The sequence below is a fragment of the Chlamydotis macqueenii genome, chromosome 14 (assembly GCF_036417535.1).
Source record: "Chlamydotis macqueenii isolate bChlMac1 chromosome 14, bChlMac1.mat, whole genome shotgun sequence".
Taxonomy (NCBI): Eukaryota; Metazoa; Chordata; class Aves; order Otidiformes; family Otididae; genus Chlamydotis; species Chlamydotis macqueenii.
In genome coordinates this window covers 20619998-20642877 of record NC_141569.1, presented here as the reverse complement: position 1 = coordinate 20642877, position 22880 = coordinate 20619998, and the positions used below count along the sequence as shown (strand labels likewise).

The 22880-nt window shown below is 41.5% G+C and overlaps 1 protein-coding gene across 2 annotated transcripts in view; it reads left to right on the top strand.

Moving 5' to 3' along the window:
• The window catches only part of JAKMIP2 (janus kinase and microtubule interacting protein 2), a 65388-nt gene that overhangs the window by 5864 nt on the left and 36644 nt on the right, over positions 1–22880 (top strand). For both annotated transcript variants that reach the window (XR_015260115.1, XM_086758900.1), the window contains exons 2-3: positions 19195–19289; positions 21576–21845. Coding sequence is in view for 1 of the 2 variants with exons in the window: in XM_086758900.1 (XP_086615026.1) it covers positions 21717–21845 (129 nt within the window). In the remaining variant the exon portion in view is untranslated. The remainder of the gene's footprint in view (positions 1–19194; positions 19290–21575; positions 21846–22880) is intronic.

The window sequence follows — 22880 nt, the reverse complement described above, 5'->3', positions numbered from 1 at the left end:
ACTTGTATTTTCATTAACATGAACATTATTTTTGTTCTTGGAGTTTTGCTATTCTTAGATAAGTCATCGGGGTTTTTATGCTGTATTTATTTGTACTTCATATTTAACGTTCTGCAAGCTACTGTATTCCGTCTGTGTGCATTGGTGAGGAATAAAATGAGATGCAGTTGTGTTTTTGAGAATCAGCTTGGAGAATCTGCTTTAATTTTATACAACCCTTAGTAATGTCCCCTTCTCATCTCCCCTCTCTAATGGGAAATTACAACCAGTTGTAATCAGTCCTAGATGAACAAACAGAATAGGGGGACTGTTGCACTTAAAGACCATTTAGTCATCTACAGCTGAAAAACAATTGTCTTGGTTACTATTTGATGGTAGCTTATAACTAGGAAAAGGTTGCATTAATTAATTTGGAAATGCTTTTAAGAGTGAACCTGTCAGTTTAGAGTGTGTGCAGGACGTGTTTCAGAGGCACAGCCGATAAACGTCCACGTGTATCCAGCGGTAAGCATTCCTGACCCAGTGGTATTCAGCCGTGTTTGCAAGGTTCTGTGTTAGCGATCCCTTCTGAATTGCGTCACGTATTTTTGTAGGTCACAGCATGACCTATATGTTGCTGTGTTCCTGGAATATGCAGTCAGTGTCAGTGGTAGCCTGTGTTAGGTGAAATCAATGAAGATGTAAGCGTTGTCCCTGGGAATGGATTTGCAATGATATGCAATAGCTTAATGCCTATTAAAATCGCTCTGAAATTGCTCTAAGATATTTTTCTGGTTTCAGATGCAGCCTTAATGGAAATCTGTGTGTTCAAGACAGCATGCTGAATGTCTTATAAGTGAAACCTTTTATTTTTTTTTTTTACTTTGCCATGTCATGTATGAACCAACATCTCAGCTCGGTTTGATGGGTAGTAGTTCATGCTTATACCTTTGCCAGCTGAGAATCCAACCCATCACCTGCTTACACGGGAGGAGAATGCTGCTCCCCTGTTTGATACTAGCTGATGCTTCCATTTTTAAAGCAGCACAGTTCAGCTAAAAATCATCCTGTAAATTTCAGGGGTAGTTTTAAAATAGTAAACTGTAAGGGTAAATTCTACATGTAACATAAGTTTTGCTTTATGCTTATTTATTTGTTGCGTCTTGTTCTTCCCATTGTTAGTAGAGCTACTTAAATTAGCACTTAAGTATGATATTACGTGGTATATTTTCATTTGATTTGTTTTGTTGAAAGGGGAGGGAATCACAGTTACTTGTCTCTCAGATGAACAACGCCACTGATGGAAAAGAAGTCTTCTAGTGTTATCTGGTGGAAGTCCTGTTTCTGACCATTGCTGAAGAGCTCGCAGACTCTAGGGATGCTGAAGGAAGCTGTCTTTCAAAATATGATAGAAGGGTAAGAACAGCAACAATTCAGAAATGAAAAAGACCAACTCTAGTCACAGTGTATATATAAGTGAATATTTTCAATGTTGCTACTGAATGTTGCTTGTAATGTTTTTATTTTTTAAGATATTTTGACTCTAAAAGATGGACAAAGACGGCTGCTGGGGTATTCACATACGTGTTTACATTTCTGCTGAAAAGCTGATGTGAAGAGACAAACTAATTCATGTAGGCTTAGTTTTTGATGAGCTTCCCTGGTAATGGGAATGTTCAAGTTCTTTTCCCAGAAAATGAAAGGGAAGGGCAAGAAGGATACAGGACACAGGAAATTAGAGCGATGTGTACATGAGGTTCTGCAAGGTGTTGATAGTGATACAGTGGGAGAAGAAAATACGTATTTTGAAGTTCTGTTGAACTGCAATCTGATAAGAAACTGCAAGAAAGTAGTGATCTAGTTGGAAGAAAGTTTCCCAGAAAAGAAAACAATTCATCGTAGAGATCTACGTTGTTAAAAGTGAATGTGGGAAGCCAGAATAGGGATTTTTGTTATTCGTTCTGACATCAATATCTATCTTTATTGGCTGTAGCAAAAGCTGAGATAAAAATGGCCAAATCTTTCACAAGTTAACCCTCTTATTTTAATGAAAAAATAAGTATCTGACAGTCTTTATCAGTGAACATCAAATATCTGCCTCTGATATCTGTAAGACAATTCATAATCATGGTTATGGCCTATAGAAAGAAAGAGAAGGAAGGGTTTCCAGGAGAAAGATACAGGGCATGAACTTTGCCTCACTGTTTGTTGTTTTATTTCTTATATGCATTTCAATTAAAAAATATATAGTTTTGCTGGCTTGTTAAAATCAAAGAAAGGAGAGCCTGACACTATAAACTCTGGGAACTGCAATGATTCTCTTTCAGGCTGTACGTTTTGTTGCTGGCAGTGGTTGAGTGTGACCCTACTTGCATAAAATACATCTACAAAAAGATCTTTTTAGTAAACTAAGAATGGACCATGGATAATCCTCAAAGTACAAAACTACTGAAATATTTTCTTAGACCTCCATCTTGCAATGAGCTGGGCAGGTTGACAGAGTTCATCCTTTTCCTGACAATTCTGATGTTCTTAAATAGTGTATCTAATCTGTCTCCATGTACTTCTGCTGAAAAATAATGATTCTGGAAGATTTCTGTTTCCATTCAGGATAGGGCAGGATTTTGTATTTTCACTGGTAGTGTTCTCAGTGTGTATTGTGTTATGGCAGCTTCTAGGGAAATGTATGAAAAAGAGACAGATGGTATTTTAGCCAAAGAGTACTAGAATATTGGTTTAACAAATCTCCTCAGCTTTGCTGCGGATAACAATAATGCTTCTCTCCCCTTTTGACTGTTTCCATGGAGCTGCCAGCAACTTGGATAGAGTTTTTTGGTTCATGTTTTAGAGCAAGGGCCAATGGTAATTTTAGCAGGAGTGGCCTATCAGCACCAGATTCACCCTGCGTTCCTTGTGCAGAGCCCCGAATCTAACGGATATTGTGAGTTCAGTTCTGAAGGTATTTTAATATTCCGAAAATTACTGGGATATTGATTAAAAATCTAACTACAAGACTATGATTTTTGTGCAGTCAAAAGCAGGGGGTGGTTAGGACTTGTTCTGAAGGGCTGTTTATGACCATTTGGTGGAATAAAACACGTGTAGACTACTAGAATGTGAAATTTTCCATGTCTGACTGTAAAAAGAAATACAGAACAGAATTATATAATTTTTTTGTGCAAATATTTGCAGCAAGTCTGAGATGAGTTTTGGGGTTGATCTTGGGATGCTGAATTATGATTTCATACTAAAATGACAGCAGTTTTCATTAATCATGTATTCTCTATGTGACATAACAGGGATGCAAAAATTAGGGCTTGAATTTTATTTTGAATCAATGCAAAGCACAGATGAAACCTAGTAAGTAGAAACTAAACCAAAGACTTAATTTTGGATTTTTTTCAAATCCCACTAGCAAAATGAGATAGGCTTTGGAGAGGTGGCGAAATGTATATGGCCAGTGTTCCCCTTGTAGCTAACAGAATTGTTGCACTGTTGGGAATTGGCTTATGCGGAAATGTTATTTCCTGAAAATATTGCTTAAGACCAGATCAATGAACAAGCATGAATCCAGTCTAGCTACTAGGATGAAATTTCCAGCCGGTGAGCACTGGAACTACTCCTGTAGTAGTGGGAATTTCACCATTTTGTGGGAGCAGAAAATGGCGCGCTCAAAATTGTTGCAGACTGCTGGCAGAGATGGTGCAGTAAACAAACACCACAAGGGTTTGCTGAGGATGAAAAACCTTCAGAGTGGTATTTGCGTTAGTTTTCTTAATTTGCACTGAGAACCTGCAGACAGAGGGGAGAACTACTAAAGGCCACAGAGTTTTGTTTGACTAAAGCTTGCAGAACAAGTTGTCTTTTTGTCTGACATAAGGGTGGATATCAATTCGTATCCCTGATACTGGTGCTGCCGTGGAAGTATCAGTATCTACTTGATGGAAAGGCATAACAGCTTGAGAACGGAAGTCGGGGAAGAGTGGCTGCCATCTATTAAGATTTTTTTCTTTATGCTATAAAAGCTGTTCTACCAAACAACTAGTTGATGTCCGATTTGGTAAATAAATCTTCTCAAAACTTGCAGGTGGTGTGAACTGAAGCAATCCTTTTGCTACAGTTTTCAGCAACATTTAATTAGTGCTTGGTTTGATGGAGTTGCTTGGGTTTGACACAGCTGTTTCATTTTAAAGTATGACAGTATATAAATCAAAATAGTATTCTCAACAATCACACATTTATTTCACACTAGCAGGGCAATTTAATACAAGTTGTAATATTTCTGAAAGAGAAATACCAAATTTTCCATTTCTTTTCTGTTAGGCAGGGAAATTCTTAATTTTCAGGATCTTCCACACTACATAAATTATGAGGATTTTTTTTAAACCAGCTGTAGATTTTGAGACTGCATTGAAATCTACTTAGACTTGACCCCTTTTCTTCCCTCCATCCATCCTGCAGGACTTTCTAACTTTTTTTTTAATGCTGAGAAGGGAAGAGATTTAGAAATTACACAGAGCGGATTTCTCTTAGAGTATTAATCATGATCTGGTCTAGAATGTCATGTCTTCAGACTCGATAGAGTCAGTACAATTTTAGGGACAGATGCAGCCCTCTGGTTAATAGCGCCATATTGTGAACTTACAGGACGTGTGAAGATCTTGATGTGTTGCACAGATAATTGTATTTTCTTTATTGATGATGCTGGGGTCTTTAGGAGGACAAAGAAATGATGTTGACCAAGAAAATTAAGCATAGCACTGTTAGATTTGGAAACAAAAATACAAGTTTAATATTTCTCATTACTTCTAGTGATATGACAAAATATTACACTTTCTACTGCCTGTCAGTAAATATTCTTATGACAGTGGACTCCCATGTAGCTTTTTAATGCATAAATACATGTTTGTCTCTTGGTCAACGTTTTGTGTTCCTAATTCTAGCCTAATCAATGCTTAGCATGACTTGTCTCTGTATTTTACTCATGCCATTGCCTGTATCTAAACTGTTGCTTCCAAAAGTGACTAAGAATGCCTCCTATCTAAAAGGAGCTGTCATACATTAAAGAACTGCTGAATTTTTTAACATATGCAAAGGTACACAGATGTCTAATCCTTTTTTTCCCTTGTGGCAGCCGGGTGTGCTTGCTCCTTAATTGGGAATTCATTTCTACCTCTCATGGATACACGGGCCTCTGAGAAGTCCTAGGAGAAGCACATTTGCCATCAAGAAATGTATGTTATGCTCATGTTTGAGATACATTCATGATGGGAGGATGCCAAGGAAGTATAGTTAGTGGCTGCTGAAGCTACTTATTTTTTATTTCAATACAGGCAGATATGTTTTTAAAAACACCATATGCACTTAGACCTGCTGCAGGACACAGCCTGCCAAAAGCGTTGTATATTTTCCTTTGGGTCTTTAAGAGTGGATCCCTGAGGAGAGTGATTACTGGCAAATGAAGGCCATCTATCTATTTCACAACTGTATAAACAGTACATATGACATGTCCAAGAACTCTCCTAGATGGCTAACAGTGAAAATTTCCTCCATGAAGTGTAGTTTTGTATTTGTTAGTGAAGACTTTGGCCACTAGAAAGAACTTCAGATCTTAACACAGACCTTTGGTATGCTGGAATAATTTGTTAGGGATGTGCATAGGCTTAAGGTGTAGATGTCATTTGGAAAAAAAAAATTCTGTTACCTCCTTTGCAGGTAGGAGAGACAAGGTAAAATAATAGTTTTTAACGTGTTCATGATGATAAATAACTGTTTTCAAGGATCTGGAAAATGGAGGTATGGATGATAGGGAACAGTCAAGGTGTTAGAAAGTAACTAAAACATTTGATCCAGTTCTAGTAAAACATTGTCCTCCGTCACTTAAGACTTGACAGAAGTAGTCTGTGTAGTGCTAAAGAAAACTGAATTAAATCTCTTATGTACATGTGGGGAGTGCCAAACTTGCCCAAATTAAAGTCTGCAAACTCAGTGATTTTACTAGTGAAAAATGCAGTGCTACCAGAGTGTTCTAGGAAACATGAAAACTTCAGGGAGTCTTTTAACATCTAGCCAGATCTTCAGGTCATAGAATCATAGAATCGTTTGGGTTGGAGGAGACCTTTAAAGATCATCTAGTTCCAACCTCTATTCTGCAATAGTTTGACCTGCTGCTTTTTCGTAAAGGAAACAGTGTTGTGCGTACCATGTTTAACTCCAGAAACCAGTACAATATGCCTTAAGCAGCTTGATGTGCCTCATAACACAGAAACCTGGGGTGATGCATTTATCCAAAATACTTCACTATGTATTAATGTGTAGCTATATCCTTTTATTTAAAACAAATACTTCTTTTAAATGTAGATTATAATCATGATTGGTTGACCTTTTTCCCCCTTGATAAACGTACATCACACAAACAGAAGCACAGGATTTCTCAAAAGCAAAGTTCAGCTGCTGTGTACTAGCTATAGCCTACACTAGCTATTCAGCCAAACTTACACTTAACTTCATAAGGGCAGCATTTATTTCACTGCTTCTACTCTGAATCCAAAAATACTTTGTAGATCTCTTAGCTCAGATACCTTTTTCCTATCTGGAAAAAGGAATTTCTATTTTGAGAGGAGACTGCTGAGTCTGTTCTTGATTTTCACAATAACCCAAGGTGTTCTAGGACTCCTATGGCTGGGTCTCATAAATCACTGCTTTGAATTGTGGTACAAGTATATTAATGTCCTTTAAAGAATGCAATTCCTATTAGTTCATAGTTTCTATTGTTCTCTCCAGCTTGCCCTGGACAGAATTTTGTCTACTTTGTTCCAGTTATTTTCATTTGAATCCCAATCTAGTATGCCAAACACATCTATGATTACAATATTTGTCTTCTAGTGTTCAAGTCTGTGGTAAAGTAAGTTGGAGTGATACTGAAAAGAGCCCAAGCATCCACTGGAGAGGTTACTCAGCAAGGATGAGTTGGGTACTCGTGCCCATCTTCAATATACATCTAGAGCAGATTATACCTATACAGCAAAGGGGACCGTTCAGTTATGTTTTACTTTAAACCTAATTTCATATTTAAACTTTAACTGGGCTAAATGATGCTTCTCTGGATCTCTCTTGGGAGAGGAAATTAAGCTGTGTTATTATGAATAATCTAAATGCTGGTTAACGCTGCTGCAGTGTTCTTAGTCAAACCAGAGCTATGAATTCTCAGCCTCTCAATACCCACCCATCACTACAGCATTCTACTATGCGTGTGGCATTGTTCAAAGAGCAAGAAAAAACATCAGTATGTTAATTTATTAATTCAAGATGAAAGGCAGTATGGCTGATTCAGACTCTAAGAGTAAACAGAATCCTGTTTCGTTATGTTTTCCTAAGTCCCCAGGCTCAGCCATAAGTACGTCTTATGAACTCACTTACCCTGGGAGACATACTGGTCACCTACTTTCTGCTGCTACTGTAGTCAGAGGCAAAGTTCCTTTTTACCTTAGCACCGTACAGAGGTACTGGTAAAGCAGTTTTCAACTGAAGGCACTTTTTCATATTTCAAGTAAGATTTTTTTAACTGCAGTTTGGTAGACAAGTGGATAACTATTTGATTGGAACTTCTTGTTATAGGGAAGGAAAATGGAGAGCTTAGTCCAAGAGTTTTTCAATGGTTTTCTGTAAAGTTATTTCACAGAAGTGTTTCTCTGAGTTTTGCTCTCTCAGATAGCCCTTGTATTTGGTGGCCCTCACATGAGGCAGCAGTTGCATAATTAGCAGAGTCTTTCTTCTTGCAATAAATGTACAGCTATGTGCATATCCTTCTGTAATGAGGCTTGCTGGGAGATGCGGTAGTGACAGACTAAGTGACTGTGATGTATGCTCTACAGTGGAAGTGGACAGCAGCATCCAGGGTTAGAAAAGGGATAGTTTTTTCTGTCTTTTGGAAAGTACTTTGTTCATAGTAATTGCAATCAGATTTTTTTTAACAAGTTGTAAGATCATTGGGGCAGAGACTGCATCTTACTTTTTCCGCTGTCTTATCCCTATCTTCTGCAATAACTAACTGAGGAAGCCTTAATTCTGAAGATTCATTAGTGTGTGAGACTGCTGCTCTGGATTTGAACTGAAATACTACTGCTGAAACAGGACCTTTTGTTCTAAAAACCTGATTTGAATTCCACAGGTCATATCCATACATTAAAATGAGATTTGTACTGTATTTTGCCTGCTTTGCTTTGTGATGTTGATGGTAAATCCCATTTGATATTCTGGCTGAACAAGGTCTGTGGTTGCTCTCAATTATACAGTCACCATCCCAAAGCTGAAGCATGCCAGGGAATGTGGTCAGTTTGCAAGTGTCCCTTCTTTATCAGCCTTAGTATTAAGCTGCTCTCATAATGTCCCAATGCTGTTGTAGCACTCTAGAGAAGAACAGGGATGAGTAAAGGGCCACAGGAAACCTGGTCAGGTTCACTGAAACAATCTCAAAATTCCCTCCTGGGTGAAAACTCAGGGAAATGAAGTTCTTTCTTTCCCTTCCTCCTACTGATGCATGCAAGTTCTTGTTGTTGAGTTAAACAGACTTTTCTATTTGGACATATCTTTATTTCTATTTGAGCACAGGAGATTATTATTCTGTTTATGTTTTGTACCTGAAGTAAGTAGAAAATAAAAATGAATGTGCAGCCTGACAATCATGCAGGAAAACTTGTCTGGAATCTAGCACGAGAGCACTGATCGTTCTTCCTGCAAGGCTTCCCGCTGTTGCTGCAGTATGCACTACCCCCTTCTTTGCAGTGGTCATTTTTCAGCACTTTGCCTATCTCCAAACAGGTAAACCCGATCTTTTCCAACGTTGCAAACGAGATCTTCAAACATTCTCTCTGCTAGCAGCCTGAAATGGGAATAACAATGCTATCAAATGAAAGTGAATACAGGGATGATGATGTTGATGTTTGTCTAATGTCTGGAATTTTATTTTATATGGCTAACAACCAGATGTTAAAACCCCAGTGGTTGTATTACAGTTTAATATTGCCGTTCCTTGCATAATTTGTAAACTAGAGTCTTCTCCTCCTAAAAGCATAGGCACTCATTTCTCGCCTTGAGGCAGATTGTAAGATACTACACACTAAAAACAAATCTTTGTGATTAACATCTTCGCTTACACTGTAGCTGGAAAGCACAATTTATTTGGAAGCTCTATAGCCTTAGAGATTTCTGGAATTTTAAATAGAATAGCATAGTTCAACTGGAAGGGACCTACAATGATCATCTAGTTCAACTGCCTGACCACTTCATGGCTGACCAAAAGTTAAAGCCTGTTCTTAAGGGCATTGTCCAGATGCCTCTTAAACACTGACAGGCACGGGGCATTGACCACCTCTCCAGGAAGCCTGTTCCAAGGTTTGACCACCCTCTCGATAAAGAAATGCTTCCTCACGTCCAGTTTCAAGCTGCCCTGACACAGGCGTGAGCCATTCCCAGGCATCCAGTCCCTGGATCCTAGGGAGAGGAGCTCAGCACCCCCCTCTCCACATCCCCTCCTCAGGAAGCTGCAGAGAGCAACGAGGTTGCCCCTCAGCCTCCTTCTCTCCAAAGGAGACAAGCCCCGAGTGCTCAGCCGCTCTGCAGAGGACATGCCTGCCAGCCCCGTCACCGGCTTGGTTGCCCTCCTCTGGCCACATTCGAGGACATTCACGTCCTTCTCAAATGGTGGGGCCCAGCACGGCACGCAGTACTGAAGGTGGGGCCGCAGCACGAGTGAGTACAGCAGGATAATCCCCTCTCTTCTCCAGCTGGTCCTGCTGCGTTCGATGCACCCCGGGGTGCGGTTTGCCCCTTTCGCTGCCAGGGCACACTGCTGGCTCCTGTTGAGCCTGCTGCCCACCAGCCCCCCCAGCCCCTTTTCTGCAGGGCTGCTCTCCAGCCGCTCCTCTTTCAGTTTATACTTGTGTCTAGGATTACTTTGTCTCGGGTGCAGAATTTGGCAGGATAGATGGGACTAGATCATAAGAAGCAATGCATTTTTGTTACTTAAGCAGCTGGCCCATTACTGAGACATTAGCTACTAAAACTCCTCTCAGATGTGGAGTGGAAAAAAAGAAGGTGCCAAACAAGATGGTATGGTAGTACTCTGTCACTGCTGTCTTAGTTATTGCTAGGACCTGAACTAGAGGTTTTTGGTTCTGAAACTTGAGATGTTAAAGTGTAAACCCAGGGATGCGGGACCTGACTATTATTTTAAAGGTACTTAGACCATTAAGAGTGAAGACAGGACTGGTGCTATTTTTTAAAAACATGAGGTAAGTGTCTCCACTTCATATGGGAGTTAGAGGCTAGACACTGCTGAGAAGCCCTTTTGAATGTTTTGGCACACTACTACCTTTATAAATCTGGTCGTGTGTTCCCACAGATGGTAGCTTTGGGAGACCTCTGTTCTCTGTAGATGGGGCACAGAGGGGAAAACAAAATATATACTGAACAGTGCGTAATACTCTTGCTGCCTGTCAGAGCAAGAAGCGCTCTGATGGATGGGAATTTAATGCTCTCTGTTTTCCCACCACTACTGAGAAAAAAGGTTTTTTCAACCAATGATGATTTTATTTGTTTGAAGGAAAATATTCCAGCTGTAATTTTCATAAAGCCTGAAAGAGTTATAGGCTCAAATTCTACTGAATATTTGGGCACAAAATATGCAGGGGGAGACATTCTTAATCTGGTCTTTACGTCCATTCCTATTGTGTGTTTGAAGGCCTGATGATGATGGAGTCATCGGGATGAGCAGATTTCTCTGCCCTTGCAAAAGGCTATTATGATCACGTGTTTCATTGTAATTTTGCCTTTGCTAGATACCTGCGCTGTGATCCCTACCACTTTGAATGAATGTAGGTTTCCTTGTTCCTCAGGAGTTGAAGCATGTGTCTTTGTTCATTCATAGTCAAGGTTGAGAGTTAGACATTTTGTGTAAAAAAAAAAAAAAAAAAAACAAAAAAAAAAAAAACACCAACAAAAAAACAAACCACAAACAAACAAAAAAAAAAACCAAAAAAAACCCCCAGCCCAACTCCTTTTCAGGAGTGAGTCAAATTTAGCTCATGAGACGCTTTGCTATAAGGAGGGACTATACTTTAGGATATGCTTTAAAGGGATTTTGATTGATTCTCTAAATTCTGTGGAAACTGCCATTTTACTGTTTTTCTAAATAATTACTGTTCAGGCTTGCATTTGAACCTGCTTGCTAAATATAGGCATAAAACCCTGTGCTCTTTGACCTTTGAGTAAGGCTTCCAGCTGGTGTCGGAGGAGCTCACTGCTACAGCCCTGGATGTAAGCAGAAACTTCAGAGTGACCAAAACGAAGACGTGGCTCCCAGGGTTGAAGTGGGCCTGAGGAGCACGCTCTGTAGGGCCTCCTGCTTGGATCCACAGGCTTCAGCTGTTCTTGTTCCCGTATCACCCAGATCAATTCCACTTTGCTGCATTTTTCTAAGTATGCTGAGGCCTCTGGCTCTGCTGTGTGATGACCTAGAAAGTGCACACAGCTGCAAAAATGCAGCTTGCCTCAGCTCTGCTGGTGGTTACACCTGCTATGGTTGCCTGTGAACCTTCGTGTTCTAGCGTGCTTACTTTAAGAGGTGACAAAAGTTTTACACAAAATCATGTGTTATTTTGAGAGCCATGTGTTTCTGATACAGGAAATATGCCTGGAAATAAATAATTTTTGGAACCTGACCCCCGTGGTTGAAGAATCGCTGTAGTCACCTGTGACTGCACGCAGCAGCCCTGCGCTGTTTGTAGGCTGAGGTGCAGTTGTGGCCGGCTGCATCTCCCGCGCTTAGGAGAAAGCTGGGCTCCGTGGCAGGAGGCAGAGCGCTGTCAGCGGGAGAAACTGCGGTGGTCATTGGGCACAGTGTGGCTCTGTAGGCCCAGTACTTTGGAGAGTCGATGAAAAGAATAGTGAGGTGGATGGCTGAGGAGAAGCAGCTGAGCGACAGAAAACGAAGGGGCCTAGACGCACAGAGGTGTGTCTGTATGGGCTTATGGATGGCTTCTTTCCTTCGGCCTGAGTGGGAGCTTTCTTGTTCTGGAAACACCGAATGCCAGAGCCCATGTTGTCATGGCTGCATACCACTGTATGTATTAGCAGTTAACTATCTGCCTATCTCCCACCGTCCTCCCTTGCCCCTCATCCTAAACCAGCTCTCTCAGGGCACTGAGGAGGACAAGCAGATGAGGGTGTAGAAGTGGCTGGAGCAGAGGGATTGCTGGGCCTCACGTCTTTTTATTTGAAAACACTTTTTATTTGAAACAGATTCCTCATAAGAAAAAAAGGTTTTTCTTCAAATCCCATGGAATTCCCAAAATATAGCAGCAGGTCCTTTTCAACTAAGATGAGAAGGAAACTGTAAGTCTTGGGGGTTTCTCTTTGTTATTATCTCATTTCTTTTGTTTCATTCTGTACAAGTGTGAAGTTACCTTCGTGCCGATAGATTAAGAATGAGATTGTTATATTTTTCCATTGTTCTGATTTTTTGGCTTCTCTGAGACCATGTTTTGCAGATTGTTTCTCTTGGTTTTCAAAACAGCTGTAGGCAGGAGTGATGGGAGTGCCACATAATTTTTTTTTTTTTTTTTTTTTTTAAATAGCTTGTTAGCCTGGTCTGATTCTTCTGAGTCACAAGTTGCCAGTGAAACTTTCCTGTCTTGCCCACGGACATTTAAACCTGAGGTCAACAGAGACAGTGAAATATGTCCTAGTCCTACAGAGGATAATGTGGCCAGGATTATTTCCCTGGGGCTAGAAGGAGCTCTAGACTACTGTTTTAAAGGCTTCTTTGAGCTGATCTAGGTTTACGCTGTTGGTAATGTTTTGAAGTTCATAGACAAGGAAAAACTACCAAGTAACTGCTATGTGGAAAAAGCATAGTCTGAAGTTATGTCATTAGAAGTATGCACTTGAACATAGGTCTGTATGTGTAGCCACACATAAAATGTGTATAACATAGTGTGTTTACTGAGGCAGGAGCAAAATTTACATTATGAGTGTTATTTTCTAAGTGTGTGACCCTGACTCTCTTTGCACCCACAGCCAAGTTACATCCACCGTGTGCAGTATGTGTGTCCCCTACATGAAGTTCATTTTGCACACACAATTTGGGCATCCCATTTCAAGTGGATCTTGTAGGTAATTCATGGGAAAAGCAAACACAGAAGACAAAAATGGTCTGGCTGTATTCCTCTAATGCACTATTACAGTAAAAGAAGATCAAATGGCTGAGATTCTTACTACAAATTGGGAGAGTCAAGCATGGAACCGTTGCAACACTGTAAGAGAATGATGGTCTCGGCTATTTTCCTGACAAGGCCACAGGCGATTTCTGTAATGTAAACACGGGCTCGCCTGTCACACGTGCAAACTGGAGCATATATGCCTGTGGCTGTTTGATTGGAACATACTCGTGCCTCTTCATACTCGCTAAGAGTGTGTTGTTTCTCTTGTGCTGTTATTCCAGTGAGACTGCGAAGCCATTTTCTGCAACTTATCTCATTCATTCCAAGCCAAAACGGCGAAAGGAGTCAATTTTGGGCCTTCAGCTCTTGTGATGAAGGCCTTCCCTAAAGACAGGTTGTTTTGAGATGGCCTGACCCCAACTTGTCAAATTAACATTCAGTATGATAACAGCGATTTTTACATATTTACAGCGGAAGGCAGCAAAAGGGCTTGCTACTGATACTTTTCTTAGAAAGCATTTTCTATGTAAGTATAGAAACCACAGTACAAACACAGAGCTTTTCCACCAGTTTCCCCTCTGTACTTCCTTGGGACAGTGGGAAGGCTTTCATACGGGCTGCCAACTCCACCTTGCCCCGAACTTTTAGATATCTTTAGTGGAATTGTTTTGTTCTGGATTCTTTTAGATGAGGGGTGTGACTTACCTTATCCTCATGTGAACAAGCAAGCGTGTCTCTGAGCTGCATAGAAAGGCAGCTTCAGGGGACAAGCCTAGGTGAGAAACCTGTGTTATGAGATGAATCCTGCCTAATACGTCCTGGTTGGCCTCACCACCTCAGAGGCTGAGGAGTGTTTAGCCGAAGATCTTGTTAGCCTTTCAGTGTGAGCTTGGGGGAAGCAGCCTGTGGTGTATTCATGTCCTGTTCAGACTTGCAGTAGTAGAGGCGAGTCTGGGGTCTGACTGTGGCCGTGAGGATGGCTGCCTGACTGAGGTGGATAATGGGTTCTCTTGGCTGAACCTGGCAGGGTTCAGCTCTCAGCAGCCATCCCAGAGCCACCTCTTCAACTGCCAAGAGTTCTGATTGACTGCCCACGCACTGACAGGACACGTCTGTGTCTTCTGTTAAGGAATTGCTCACCCAGAGGGCAGCAACTGGCCTTTCCTGGGAAGGGGATGCCTGGCTTAGTAAGAAATTTGAAATGGAGCAATCATTCCCAAGGCCTCAGCGGCAGGATGGACACTGGAAGAGGGAGAGAAAAAGTATTCAAAGCCAGCTGCATTCCCCTGCTTTTTTCACCTTCAGGCTGAAATTAAGTTTTAGGGTGTAATCAATAGGGAAATGAGTATAGGAGAGGGATTGGACTGTGCTTTGTAGTTTTCTTTGCTTCTGAGATCTAGGTGTAACCTGTGGAGGCTTTGTGTCTCCATACAGAGACCCATATACTTCATAGTCAAGGTGCTGGACATCCTTGACTGTTCTGCTCTGGACAATACTATGCAGGGGCAATTTAGAAGAGAATAAAAGCATGAAAGCTACTGATGAAAATTATTAACTGATCCCAGACATCCCTGAAGCAGAGGCACAGGGCTTTGTAATGCTTTGGTATGGCCACCTACCTGAGGGCCCAGAGCACTGTGGTTCCATAGGGCAGCGGCTGCGGTGGTGGAGTGCTTGTTTCTTCTTTTGAGGTGTTTCTGCCCCTAGGTGTCTCTTGTAAAGACAGAGAAGGGTATTTCTCCACTTCTGTAATATGCAAAGCCTGTTTTTGTAAATAAGCTGTTAATTGGCTTGGAGAAAACAAAGCAGGCAATGACTGGAGGAGAAAAGGAGAATATGAACTAGCCATAGATTATCATTAGGAGCAAGATTCAGAGTGGATTCCTTTGCCACTTCAAATAAAGGATAATGGTGTTGTCTGGGAGCATGTGTAGGTGTAGTTTTCCTCTGTACTTTTGCTAGCATATTATCAAACCCAGGTGTTAACAAGAAGGTAACCTACAGTGCCATGAAAAGAAAGAAATCAAGCAAGCAGGAGATAAGGGAAAAAAAATAATTAAAAGGAAAGCACAGAATCAAAAGAAAAAGTAATAACAATGGGTGGAATTTGTAGGAAAGAAGGAAAACAGAAGATTAAAGAGACTAGGTAGGAAGAAGCTTCTAGTGGGATTGCTCATCCCGTCTCTTTACATTGTCTTTTTACATTCAGTCTTAAAGATTTCAGAGTGCTTTCCTTCAGGCGTTTATGGTTTTTATGGCTTATTCTGCCACAGAAAGCAGCACACCGTTATCCGCACACTCAGTGCTTATTGTACTATGAAACTAATACTTGCTTCAGACCTCTGGGAGTGTGAATATAAATAAACTTATTCTACCTGCTTATGTTATGCAACTAAGGTTGAATTGATCTCAAAACCAAACAAACAAAAAACCCAAACAATCCACAACAAACAAACCTTGAGATTCAAATGTGCCTTTTTTTCATACAGTAGCAGTTCTAATTAAGTTCAAGTGTAGCCATGATCTCTTGCTAATAAATACTCCACAGCCTATAGCGATGTGTTACTACTTCTCATAAAAAGTGTGGCAAATTCTTAAGTGAATTCATCTAGATTTTCATTCAAGATGCATCTCAAAAGAAATGTGTGCAGCTGCTACTTCAGAATGTACTGGATGGATTTTCTGGGGAGAGGAGGAAAATAGAATCTTTCCTTGTGAGCTTCAGACTGAATTTATTATGCTTTAGGAATGAGTTTAATCTTGCCATCTTGGATGAAAATTTGCACATAGGATTTAATTTTTTTTTTTTTTAAGCCCTCTTTTGCTTAACCAGAGGTTTTCATGTCTCAAAGGGCTCCAATAAGAGCTCCTACAGATTTTACTGGCACGTGCTGATAGAGGGCAAAGCTGATAGGAGACAATCCAGCTGCTATTGTACTTGGCAGTCACTCATCGTAAATAATTCTGCGGGTCTTTTTGCTTACAGACATCTGACAGATGCTTTTTGCAATCTCTAAATAGTTGCATTGCCAAATAGACTGCTAGGTTTTGAAACAGTTATTAGGGTCATGTTCCGGCAACCTGGGAGAGCTATAGTGTTTTTAATTTCCTTGAATTGAAAAGGGCTGAAAATGACCGTTGTACTTCTTGGTTTGGTTGTGGAGCAGTACCCTAAATAACTGAGCAAATCTCTTGTTGGATTGAAGGGTAAAACTTCCATGCAGGAGGTAATTTTTTTTTTTTTTTCCTCTGATTTCTATGGTATAACTGGTATCTCTCCCATGACTTCAGGGCAATTATTCTGTAGCTACACCAGTGCAAATCATCTTGGTGTTATCAGAGGCATTTTGAGACAGCTGCCAAATGCTTTTATTAAGACAAAAATTGGAAGAAAACTTAAAGCTTTGTTATTGGGCACTGAAAACCACATTCAGATTGCAGAGCAAAAGTGCCCCATAGCTTGGTGTAATGTCTGGTTCTGCAGCCTGATGTCCAAATCAAGAGACACAGTCGGAATGTGCAGTTGTTCTCCTCCAAACTATGCAGGCTTCCTTTCAATGGAAGCTAAGGTGGGGAAGTGATGGTGTGACCTGTGGCTGTTACCCTTCCTGTGCAGTCATTCCTGTTACTAGATAATTCCTGTAGCCAGTCCCATGAGCTGGCACTTCGTGAAATTAATTGCCATTAATGCCTGAAGTGCTTTGTTCAACTCCAGTAATCCAGCTCTAATTCTCCTCTGTTAGGTAAACTTATGAGGTGTGAATGTGCTGTAGCTGAAGGACTTGCTGTCTGGCATCTCCCAAGGTGTGCAGGAGCTGCGGAGGTGTTTAGGGCCTCCCTGCGGTTGCATCGAGACTCGGGGAGTTACCTGCATCTGGTTTCAGTTTAAGGAGCTATCAGAAGATTGAGGAGGACAGTACTGTTGCTGGGCTTACTCCTGTTTCCGAGCTCCATTTAATTTTGGCAAATTGAAAGATTTTCTCTGTCTGTTTCTCAGAGCCAGTTCAGAAAAGGCAGATGCCAGTCAGCAGTGATTTCGGCAGGAGTAATATTGTGGCCCGTTAGGATGCACTGTTTGCACTGACTGCTGAAGAGCAGTTGTACGTTCATCAATCATTCTGCCGTCTTTGACATCTGCCTCATCCTTATGTCATACAGATTTTCTTTTCATTCACCAGGAAAGTTGCACACAACGTTGAACTCCTGGTGACATTATTCCCAGCTCGATCACATCCATTCTTTGCAGGCCAGGTAGAGAGCGCATACCTATGATTATAATTCACTTTTGTATGGTTCTGGTGCTTCCTGGTTGTCAGTATTTTGCATGTCAAAAGATTATCATGCTGACTTTAGTTATTAAATGATGCTTTTTGCTTTCCAGAGCAAATCTTCATGTTTTTGACCAAACATCAGTTGTATCAAAGGGCAAGGTGCATGTGAAATAACAAAGCTCCTGAAGTTATTTATTTGCTGTTAGCAGCATGTCTGTGAAAGCTGGATTCTGCTGGAAGAGCTTGCAGGATAATATCAAACCTGACAACGCCAGTGGAAGCAATGAGCCATGTAGGCTTGCAGTAAGGAAGGAAGGGGACTCGTAAGCAAAAAAAAGACCTTCAGTTTCTAAACCATTGAGTTGCTGGTGCTTTGTCACAGGAGAATGAGAATAATTTCATGCTTTATATCCTACTTTCCCTTTCGTGGGACCAGAAAATGTTCTGCCTTGTTTGCTCTTTTCTACTTTCTTTGAAGCCTGGTCTGCTCAGCTCATGATCAGCAGCTCAGCAGTGCTCTGATTGTTGTCAGTCCTGGGGTCCTGCACTCAGTGGTCTCAGAGATTGCCTGGAAGACTCCAAAATGTTTGGGGAAGTCACAGGGCATTTGGTTATTGTTCAACTGTCCCTACACTTTTAAAACTGCAAATATACTCACTTTCTTTCCTAAATACCTTTATCTTTCCTGGATGCAACCCATATTTCTTGTAATGAATCTTCATTTGGTATCCTTGAGGTTTTCAGCTGTGTTGGGGGGGGGGGCACTTTATCAGCTGGTCCCCTTCAGTGCGTGCACAGAGAAAGGCAGGAATGGCTGTTGGGTGAGCCTGGAGATTCCAGTGACACTAAGGCAATCCTAGAGGTACAGTGGTCCTCTGTTTGCCCACAACATGCATAATATTGACGTGCAGGCTTTGTAAGTGACAGAACATCCAAGGGATCAAATGAGAGCAGGGCTGCACCCGTACTGTGAGGGCACCTTGGCCCCACGCTGAGAGGAGCCCTGCAGGAAACTGATCTTCAAAAAGGTCTTGGGAGAGGTGGAAGCTGGAGAAGTGAGGGAAATTAACAGAGAAGTGCAAATTGCTTTTTAGAAAGGAAATATAGAGAGGGAAGTAAAAATGAAGATGAATTGACTGACAGCATGCAGAGTTTTGGATATGTTTTGGTCAGTGTTGGAGGCTACAGCTCCCACATTTGTTGGTGACAGACTAAAGCTCTGCAAATAGTGTGGTGTTCCGCCCCCGCCCCTTCCTGAACTGCAGGGTAACATCTTCTGGCGATTATTCTGGAAGACGAGATAAAAAATAAGGAGCCTGTTCTTTCTGCTCAATGGAGTATATGCATACGTGTGTGTGTGCAGCTCCATGTACACGTTGTATCTGCTGTAACATCAGCTCTGTTAATCTGTTCTAGGCCTAATATCATCTCCCTTGGCATCCTGGGAGGCAGTTACTTTATTTCAATAATCAAAGAGGAATACCACTAAAAGACAGAAGTGACCAATTAGGGTCCTTTAACTTCTTTTTCGTCTGTAGTTCTATGCCTTTCCTAGCCTTGGGAACACGTCTTTGTTTCTGTTAAAGCATTTTCCACTGCCAGGAATGTTTCCTGGAGCCTATCTTGCAGGTAACAGAAATTTTGCCTCGGTTCCTTTTTATTTTTTCAATGGATATTTTCCCCTAATCCATCCCTACTTGATTACCTTTGTAAATTTCTTGCAGGGAACACTGGAAAAGCCTGGCAACACTGGAGCTGTGGCTGACTGCTGACTCCATGGCTGGAAAGAGGCAGCAGAAGTAATCACAAGAACTCCCCGGTAAATGGCATCCGAGTCACGTTTGGGCTATACAGCCCTGGTGCATTAGTAGAAGTTTCTGTTATCTCAGTGCTACAGCATCTCACCGCTACCTCTAGAATGGCTTTGTATACAAATGCTAAACCTGTGTTCTATGTCTGCAGAGAAAAAAATATAAATGCTTGTTGAATTATCTGTTAGGGAGTAAATTCCGCTTTTGTAGAAGACTGAGAGTGTGTTTTTTGCACCTCATTCCAGATTTTCCCTTTACTGTGTTCTTTTCCTAACTCAAGTGTGCGTGCTCTGTTGCCATTTGGCGTGAACTTTTTTGCTGCTGTTCTAGTCTGCACTGTCTGTATGCAGTGTCTGTTTGGGTAGCACCACAGCATTCCATCTGCAGGGTGATTATATCTGTAATTATCTGTCTTTATTCTTTCAAGCCTAAATATCCAAGGTATCTCATTCCTGAATGAAAACACTCATCTTTTACAAACTGCTGCTAGCATCTGGGAGGCTGACCTGACAGCGGCTCATTGGATGACGTGACGCGGTGTCTGTGACTGTAGGGATGCCCTTGGTGCTGGTTGTGAGGGCGGCCTCAGCCAGCGAGAGCTGCCACGTATGCTCAAAGCTTCTTGCGCTGTCTGCTGAAGAGGCCTCTGGGCCAGAGGAGTCTCTGAAAGTGCTCTCTACTGTCGGGGTGGTTGAGGATCTGAAACAACACAGCAAAGAAGACTTGCCCCTATGCAAGAGAGAGTCTCCTGTGATTTTTTTTTTTTTTTTAATCTGTTGTACTTACTGCTTTGCTTATGCAATATTTTCTTTCTCAAAAGCCATCCTTTGCATGGCTAATCTTGTGAAAGTGTCATCCCTTACTCAAACCCAACAAGTTCTCATGTATTAATCCTCATTTGGCATTGACAACCAAGGATTTCTGCTTTCTTGACCGTTTCTGTCCCATCTGGCCTGATTTTTTTTTTTTTTTTCCAAGCCAGCACTAAATCAGATCTGTATGTGCTGTGTCACATGATACATTACAAGAACAAGCTGTTTTTAATAGCTGCTTTCCAAAGCCTATTTTGTTTCTCAGTCATCTACACCTACAGCAGGCCCAGCTCTGATGTTGTACTGTTTCAGCCCTCCTGGTGAAAAAAGTGTTCTTGTAACTGGTACGATTAGATCCTTTGTTATCAGTATTGAATATGAGGCACTGTGGGAAATATGGATCAGATCTTGCTCTCATTAGTAGCTGTATGTATACAATGCAATGCCAAGATTTCAGGAGTATTGTAACTGGGAGCAGCACAGAAGGCCCTGGGTGATATAGGACAGTGTTTTCAGGATAGTAGGATCAGTATGGCAAGAAGTGAATCTACTTCTTTCAGGTTACAACGACATTCCTTACTGAGGATTCTTGCTGTCATCTCAAAGGATGTGTGTCATTTCTGCAGGTTTCGTGAATGTGGTAGGAATGTCGGAGTGACTGCGTGAACACGCGCATGGTGCCATCTCAATCCCTGTTCAGTGCTGAGACACATGGACACAGAAGTTTCTAGGGAGCTTATTAAATCCACGTTTATTTTGCTGGTAGACAGAATATCTCTTTATCCGAGGCTTTCAGTCAGTGCCAATAACCAAGAGAATGATAAAAGAATCCCCATAATATGCCCTTCCCCCCAGAAACACCCACCACCCAATAGGTATATGGGACAGAGGGACACTTGTGTTCTTAGTGATATGGAAAACCGCCTTGGCTTGCTCATCTGCATATCTTGCTGATGTGCTTGCGTTTAAGCTTACTGCATCACTTTGGCTTATTCCCCCCAAAATTCAGTTGATTCCATTGGTGGAATTTTTTTTTGCATGGAAATGGCAAAGGGGACAATTTCTATTCTGATATAGGCTTTTGCATGTCGTTAGTTCTCTGCTTCTACAGAGAAGATATTGTTGGTAGATCCTTGAGATTAAAGTGCCTCCTTTGTGGTTATCTCAGACTGCAAGGCTTTATTAAATGACCTGTCCTTTCTAGTTCGGTACTCTCAGCAGTACTAATCCTTACGGTAAACAAACTCTTATCTTCATTGCATGGTGCCCCTTTCTGAGAATGGAAGAAGGGCATATATGGAATCTCCAATAGTACACCAGTCTTGCATACAGAAGCCTGATTGTGCTGGGATCTCCCTTACAGGTTTTCAGACAAAGATTGCAGTGTTTGAAGAAGTGAGCTGTCTCTTGTGTTCTGTAAACATGTGAGCTGTCATGCTGCAGTGTCCACTGACAAATAATAGTATGTCTTATTTCTCGCAGGGCTTCCAAAGCAGCTGAGTGTCGGACCTTAAGGAATGTCATGCAGTAGGTGCTGAACTAACTGGCACTGAAAGGAACAGAAAAAGATGGCAGTCCATATTTGAAATAATTAAACACGTGGACTCTTGCTGATAAGAAACCATGTCAAAAAAAGGACGTAACAAGGGCGAAAAGCCTGAGGCACTGATTGTTGCCCTACAGGCTGCCAATGAAGAACTCAGGACCAAGCTAACAGACATTCAAATTGAGCTGCATCAGGAGAAATCTAAGGTGAGTGTGGGTTTGGTTTTAAATAACGGTGTCTGTGCTGAAGGACAGAAACACATGGAAAAAAAATAACATCACAGAAATCAACACATGCAACACAGCTCTCCTAGAACACCTATCTGATTCTTTCCCTACATACAACATTTTTTTACCGTGGATGTCCTGTTACTTCTGTGGAAAAGACTCCTTTTTACTGAGGTACAAGTTTAAGAAGCCTCTAGCCCTCAAATGAAAAAATGTGTCTTCTGTAACATCTTTGTCCATATTCCAGTCAGTGGGTTTCATCCTATCCACTCAGTGTTTAGAAACTGTGTAGTGTTGCCATTTTTTGAACAGCTGATATTTCAGCAAGACATGCCGTTATTTCAAAGTTGAGTGAAATATTCTTTAAGTGTATAGCATGACAACCCATGTCAATCCTTGTAATCCATCTGAAGTGCAACCAAACTGTACTAGGGTATGTATTCACTGTTTAAAGCTTGTTCAGGTACCAATAGTCTCCCAGAGTTACATCTCAGATATCTAAAGTTAGTCTAAAGCCAGCTGAGTGTCGTGCATGCAGGGTATAGCCATGGCCCTGTAGTATAGATGTACCTGTGGAAGTTTGAGGTGCCTCCCATATAGAATCAGAATGATTTGGGTTGGAAGGGACCGTTAAAGGCCACCCAGTCCAACCCCCCTGCGAGGAGCAGGGACATCTCCAACCAGATCAGGTTGCTCAGAGCCCCGTCCAACCTGGTCTGGAAAGTTTCCAGGGATGGGGTGTCTACCACCTCTCTGGGCAACCTGGGCCAGTGTTTCACCACCCGTATTGTAAAGAATTTTTTCCTTATATCCAGTCTGAATCTGCTTCCTTCTATTTTAAAACCATTACCCCTTATCCTATCACAACAGGCCCTGCTAAAGTTTTTCCCCATCTTTCCTGTAGCCCCCTTTAGGTACTGGAAGGCCGCTATAAGCTCTCCCTGGAGCTTCCTCTTCTCCAGGCTGAACAGCCCCAACTTTCTCAGCCTGGCCTCACGGGAGAGGTGCTCCAGC